At 42.7% G+C, this 7,182-nt stretch overlaps 1 protein-coding gene across 1 annotated transcript; it reads left to right on the top strand.

The window, feature by feature from the left end:
- The first annotated feature begins 775 nt into the window (after nt 1–775).
- LOC121582325 (dnaJ homolog subfamily A member 2) lies at nt 776–7,182 on the top strand. Its single transcript, XM_041898041.2, has 9 exons — nt 776–904; nt 2,142–2,201; nt 2,357–2,583; nt 2,718–2,798; nt 2,978–3,111; nt 3,219–3,415; nt 5,776–5,920; nt 6,008–6,135; nt 6,393–7,182. Exons 1-9 carry the CDS (start codon nt 827–829, stop codon nt 6,576–6,578), a joined length of 1,236 nt encoding a protein of 411 aa, XP_041753975.1. The 5' UTR covers nt 776–826; the 3' UTR covers nt 6,579–7,182.

Here is a 7,182-nt window from a genome sequence, read left to right as displayed (position 1 = left end):
CGCTTAGGGCTTCATCTGTCTTAAAAAGGCAGAGGACAGACACAGTGGGCCACAAATATATAATAATAATAATATGCCATTTAACAGACGCTTTTATCCAAAGCGACTTACAGTCATGCGTGCATACATTTTTGTGTATGGGTGGTCCCGGGGATCGAACCCACTACCTTGGCGTTACAAGCGCCGTGCTCTACCAGCTGAGGACCACAAGTACCAATGGGGGTCTGAAGCTACAATGAAGCTACAATGAAGCCCTCAGATAGCTACAACAAACATCTATGAATGTAGTCACAGAGGTCAACAGAGGGTGCTGTGGTGCTTTTAATTCTCAATCTGCCTCAATTGAAATAGACTCATAGTCATCTAAGACTCAAGTGTCCTTTTGTCCCAGGCATTACAACACCTCATGGATACGATACACAACAAAGACCCAATGATATGATTCTGTAGGCCTAAATGTAAAGATATGGTAGAATGTGTCAACCAAGAGAGGACAAATGACTCCTGAAGTGTATACAGACATATGCAGACTGCGTAAATACTGTGTGTATGAGTGCATGTGCGAGCTTGTGTGTGATAAGATGACAAAAACAGACACAATGTCACTAAACTGGTGAGCAATGTAAAATACCTGAATCAATTTGACATGTATAATAGAGAGGAGAAAATTGATGAGGTGAAAATATGGAAGTCACTATAATTGAGATGCACCCTTTTTAAACGCCTGGAGAAAGGTTAAAGTTGACGCAACGTATGACGTTTTCGACCGGCTCTTAATCTTTCTATTCTCGCTTCCCGTGCAGAAGGTCCTTCCCTTAGCTTCATCATGGCAAACGTTGTCGATACTAAATTATATGACATCCTAGGTGTGTCCCCCACTGCCACTGAAAATGAGTTGAAAAAGGTAACGTTGATTGTATCTCCCGATTTATCGAGTCAAATTCAATCTAGGTGCTGTGGAGTTTGAATTGTTCGTAGAAACAGGAAATAGGTTATTCTTGCTAAAAGCTAGTCTGGCCTAGAAACGGTAGCTAGCTAACGTTAGCTAGTTTGACTAGCTAGTTAGCTCTATGTTTCTAGCCAACTAGCGCCAATCAGCAAATTCTTCTCAAATTTGTGTCCTGTAGTACCATTTATCTGCCTTACTGTTTTAGTTAACTACCTCTGTCTTTGGCGCAAAGTGTTTGGGTGTTTGTACTTTGCGCTTGTTGGCGCTAGCTTTCAATGATGTTGATGGCATCTTGTAGAACGTCGTTCTGAACGAACGCCTTCGAGTTAATCTTTTTGTACAAGTTAGCATGTGGTTGGTAGCGAGAACGTTAGCACTATTCCCTGTCTTTTGGTTTAGAGTCCGCATAATACATCAGACATTGTTAAATATTAAACCATTACTTTAGCAGTTGTTTTGTTTACCTTTTTCCAGACTGGTACTAGCTAAGACAATGGCTAGCTAGTAGATAGCTAACTCTCGTGCGACTATCTGCTGGTAACAGATAAGACGCAACCAAGTCGCCTCAACCAGGTTGCTATAGATAAGGTAAAATATTCAAGGTTACTCTGGTTTGATCTGTTAACGTTAACTAACTGTTAGCTAACGTGTGCCACTAAACTAGTTAGCTGGCTAGTTGCGTAATTTAGCCGGCTAGCCTACGACGTTAACTGTTAACTCACGTGTTTACAGTTTAATTCACAGTAACGTAATTTTGGGGCCACATCTCCAGGTCGGACATTTTGGGTTGATTTTGTTGTGGAAATTCTGATGGATAGCTGATTAATAGTTGTGATTTATAATCATTGTAACTAATTAGCCAGTAGCTAACTTGAGTCATTATGAGAATAGCTAGCTAGCTGGTCCGTCAACACGCATTACGCATATAGTAGCTAGCTGTCTTCCGCAGTTTTCTTCAAATTCAATTTACTAGCTAGCTTATTTAGGCCAGCTAACTAACTTTACCGTAAAAAGGAACGTCAGATTCCTGTCCATATTTCACTGATGGCTACTACTGGGATTACGTAAAAAGTGGAAGGCCCATGGTTATACAACTCATTGGCTAACTAGCTAGCATAAATACTCGAAACCAGTGCCTTGAACCAATGCTTGTAATGTTATGTTTTATTCATGTGCTTGCCTTTTCTTTCAGTCATACCGGAAGCTAGCAAAGGAATATCACCCCGATAAAAACCCAAATGCTGGCGACAAGGTATTGAAATGGCTTGAAGTACATTTTTTTTGGGAGGGATAAGATGTGAGGAAAGGGTTCAATCATTCCTTAAACTTCTGAGTAGCTACATCATGAATGTTATCAAATATCTGTAAATGTCATACAACTTAATGTACACCCTCTCCTTCAAACAGTTCAAGGAGATCAGTTTTGCATATGAAGTGTTGACTAATCCAGAGAAAAAGGAGCTATATGATCGCTATGGGGAGCAGGGACTGCGGGAAGGAGGTGGAGGTGGTGGGGGAATGGATGACATCTTTTCACACATCTTCGGCGGCGGACTCTTTGGCTTCATGGGCGGGCAGGGGCGCAGCCGAAATGGTGGTAGACGAAGAGGAGAGGACATGGTTCACCCACTCAAGTAAGCTTAGTCTATGGATTGGTGGTGTCATAGATCTCTTGTGTGATTATCAAAAAAAAATGTCTGACTGTTCAAGTGGCCTGCGGTTTCTATGACCTTGCTACGGTCTCTAATTAAGTTCTTTGGTTTTTAAGAGTTTCACTGGAAGACCTGTACAATGGAAAAACAACTAAACTGCAGCTGAGCAAGAATGTTCTTTGTGGCACTTGTAATGGGTAAGTGTTTCCACATTCTTCCAATGGTATCTGCAACAATTTCCCCTCCAAATTACTTCTCTAGCTCACATGAAGCAGTGTTGAGGTCTTGCTTTCACTGCCTGTCAATTATTGCATCATACATGTTGATCATGTAGGTTTGTTGGTGTGTTAGACAAAAAATTATTTCTTCTCAACAGCCAGGGTGGGAAGACTGGCGCAGTTCAGAAGTGTGTGGCCTGCAGGGGGCGTGGTATGCGCATCATGATCAGACAGTTGGCTCCTGGGATGGTCCAACAAATGCAGTCAGTTTGTACTGATTGTAATGGAGAAGGTAAGCAACAGTACCATTTAGGAACCATACACTTGTAGTACCCAGATACGTGTGAAAAGGCTTTGCCCCCTCCTTAGACTCTGAAACTTCTATTGTTATACCTACAGGTGAGGTCATCAATGAGAAAGACCGCTGTAAAAAGTGTGAGGGCAAGAAGGTTAGCAAGGAGGTGAAAATCCTGGAGGTCCATGTCGACAAGGGCATGAAGCATGGGCAGAAGATCACCTTCGGAGGGGAAGCTGACCAGGCGCCTGGGGTAGAGCCAGGAGACATTGTCCTCGTCTTGCAAGAGAAGGAGCACGAGGTAGAGATGAACTGCTGTGCTCTGGACACCATGGTCCCCACTCCTTAAGACTACTTCTCTTGTTGACTAAAGGCAATATTACAATGTAGAAACATATTAGTGAAGGTGCAACATTGATGTGTAAACTTGTTATTACTCAGCTATTATGTCTCACGTCTATGAGGAATTGAGGAGTATAGATGGAGAATGTTGAATGGTAGTTGGTTGAACAAAAGCAGCCAGCTGGCTGTGTTGGGTCCCCAGCACTCTTGACTGGGATCCTTTGGGAGCAGATTGCAGTGACGGCACGATGCTGTTAGGCCAATGTGAACATGCTGTAATCCAGTTTCCAGTACTGGCCTCCCACCCTCTGAGCCCCCTGCATGTCTGACATAACTTGGTATTAATTATAGTCAAGAGTGGCACGTCGTTCCTAATCCTGGAGCCCTAGCATTTCCACTCCATTGTGTCACCTCCAGACTGTCACTCACTGCTCAGAAGATGGGAGAACAGACACATGTTGATGGCACCAGCCTCTCATGTGAAGAATAGACCAGTAAAGAGGAGTCAATGGGGAGGGGAGACAATACCCTGACAGGATGTATATGCACAGCTTCCTGGGGCTATTATCTTATGTTCATTATTTACAGTGGGGGGAAAAAGTATTTAGTCAGCCACCAATTGTGCAAGTTCTCCCACTTCAAAAGATGAGAGGCCTGTAATTTTCATCATAGGTACACGTCAACTATGATAGACAAATAGAGATTTTTTTTCTCCAGAAAATCACATTGTAGGATTTTTTAATGAATTTTTTTGCAAATTATGGTGGAAAATAAGTATTAGATCACCTACAAACAAGCAAGATTTCTGGCTCTCACAGAACTGTAACTTCTTCTTTAAGAGGCTCCTCTGTCCTCCACTCGTTACCTGTATTAATGGCACCTGTTTGAACTTGTTATCAGTATAAAAGACACCTGTCCACAACCTCAAACAGTCACACTCCATACTCCACTATGGCCAAGACCAAAGAGCTGTCAAAGGACACCAGAAACAAAATTGTAGACCTGCACCAGGCTGGGAAGACTGAATCTGCAATAGGTAAGCAGCTTGGTTTGAAGAAATCAACTGTGGGAGCAATTATTAGGAAATGGAAGACATACAAGACCACTGATAATCTCCCCTCGATCTGGGGCTCCACGCAAGATCTCACCCCGTGGGGTCAAAATGATCACAAGAACGGTGAGCAAAATCCCAGAACCACACGGGGGGACCTAGTGAATGACCTGCAGAGAGCTGGGACCAAAGTAACAAAGCCTACCATCAGTAACACACTACGCCGCCAGGGACTCAAATCCTGCAGTGCCAGACGTGTCCCCCTGCTTAAGCCAGTACATGTCCAGGCCCATCTGAAGTTTGCTAGAGTGCATTTGGATGATCCAGAAGAGGATTGGGAGAATGTCATATGGTCAGATGAAACCAAAATAGAAGTTTTGGTAAAAACTCAACTCGTCGTGTTTGGAGGACAAAGAATGCTGAGTTGCATCCAAAGAACACCATACCTACTGTGAAGCATGGGGGTGGAAACATCATGCTTTGGGGCTGTTTTTCTGCAAAGGGACCAGGACGACTGATCTGTGTAAAGGAAAGAATGAATGGGGCCATGTATCGTGAGATTTTGAGTGAAAACCTCCTTCCATCAGCAAGGGCATTGAAGATTAAACGTGGCTGGGTCTTTCAGCATGACAATGATCCCAAACACACCGCCCGGGCACGAAGGAGTGGCTTCGTAAGAAGCATTTCAAGGTCCTGGGTGGCCTAGCCAGTCTCCAGATCTCAACCCCATAGAAAATCTTTGGAGGGAGTTAAAAGTCCGTGTTGCCCAGCGACAGCCCCAAAACATCACTGCTCTAGAGGAGATCTGCATGGAGGAATGAGCCAAATACCAGCAACAGTGTGTGAAAACCTTGTGAAGACTTACAGAAAACGTTTGACCTGTGTCATTGCCAACAAAGGGTATATAACAAAGTATTGAGAAACTTTTGTTATTGACCAAATACTTATTTTCCACCATAATTTGCAAATAAATTCATTAAAAATCCTACAATGTGATTGTCTGGATTTTTTTTCTCATTTTGTCTGTCATAGTTGACGTGTACATATGATGAAAATTACAGGCCTCATCTTTTTAAGTGGGAGAACTTGCACAATTGGTGGCTGACTAAATACTTTTTTCCCCCACTGTATGTACTATTGGCCAGCAGTATCAGTTAGTCCTCTGGTATACTTTGTTACATTTCTATCAAATGTTTGTCATTTAAATTGGCCTAAAACCACCTCTCTATTACTATATTGACACTCCGCCTGTTTTCTCATGCCAACAGACATACAAAAGAGAGGCCCATGACCTGCACATGACCCATAAGATTGGCCTGGTTGAAGCACTTTGTGGATTCCAGTTTACGTTGAAACACTTAGACGGCAGACAGATTGTAGTCAAGTACGCTGCTGGCAAAGTCATTGAGCCAGGTAAGAATTTGATATTTTGTACTGGTGAATATTAATCCATGCAGTATGTGAAAGTAGTGTTTCTATAATGCATTGTTTATTTTACAGGCTCGGTCAGAGTTGTGCGAGGAGAGGGGATGCCACAGTACCGTAATCCATTTGAAAAAGGAGACCTGTATATTAAATTTGATGTGCAGTTCCCAGACAACAACTGGATCAGCCCCGATAAACTCAATGTAAGTCATGATGGACTAGGAAAAGCCTTTCTTGTGTCCCTTTCTGTCACAAGCTTGAACATTATGGTACAGGTTCTATTATGGGATTGAATGACACAATTTGATCATTTGTTATACAAATCTGCCACTTGTGGTACCTCAGCTTTTAAACACCATTACTAATGATGATAATGGCATTTAAGAGCTACACATTTTAAGAGCCACACAAGTGACATTGTTCTCGCTAATGATGTGACCCTCTCCTCTGTAAACTCCAGGAGCTGGAAGACTTGCTGCCAACACGTGCCGAGGCTCCCATAGTGTCTGGGGACGCAGAGGAGGTGGACCTGCAGGACTACGACGTCAGCCAGGGCTCGTCTGGAGGACGACGTGAGGCCTACAACGACAGCTCAGATGATGAGGGAGGCCACCACGGCCCTGGAGTGCAGTGTGCCCACCAGTAGCATCTCACGCAGGGGGAAATGTATGTGTTGTCCCCCGCTCCCGATCACGCATTCCTCACTCTCCTTGTGAGAACACCAGATAAGATGGAAAAAGGTCATTTCTCCTTTGCTTGGTGTGTAACTTGCATTTTTTTCATAGTATTTACAATAATTAATTTAAACTTACTATAAAATGCAGTTTTGGCCTCAGCCTCTGGACTGAGAGTTGTGAGTTAGGGGAGGGAGATCCTGAAAGGACACAAACATCACATTTTTAGGTTTGTATGTTTCTGTGCTTGATTTTTACCGCTTGATTTCTTTTTGTAGGTTTTTACTTTTGTTTTCCTTCCTATATAGAAAGAAATTCAAACATAAGACATTGTGTATAATATGAAATTGATTGTCGGTGAGCTTTATATCAGCTGCTCTTATACAGTGGTGTGATACAAACACCTGTATCTGGCCTCAACCCTGGTGCATGTTAAGACCGCATTGGTTCCTGCACTGATTAAACATCCAATCTAACGAGCGAAGCTGAAAAAATACCATTTAAAAGCGTCATAACTTCAGTGAAACAAGGTTTATTAAGTTGTTAAATAAACGTTCTTCAAATCTCAAACAGCAA

The sequence above is a fragment of the Coregonus clupeaformis genome, unplaced genomic scaffold (assembly GCF_020615455.1).
Source record: "Coregonus clupeaformis isolate EN_2021a unplaced genomic scaffold, ASM2061545v1 scaf0165, whole genome shotgun sequence".
NCBI lineage: Eukaryota > Metazoa > Chordata > Actinopteri > Salmoniformes > Salmonidae > Coregonus > Coregonus clupeaformis.
Note: the sequence above shows the minus strand (reverse complement) of the source record. Positions and strands in the feature narration are given on the sequence as shown.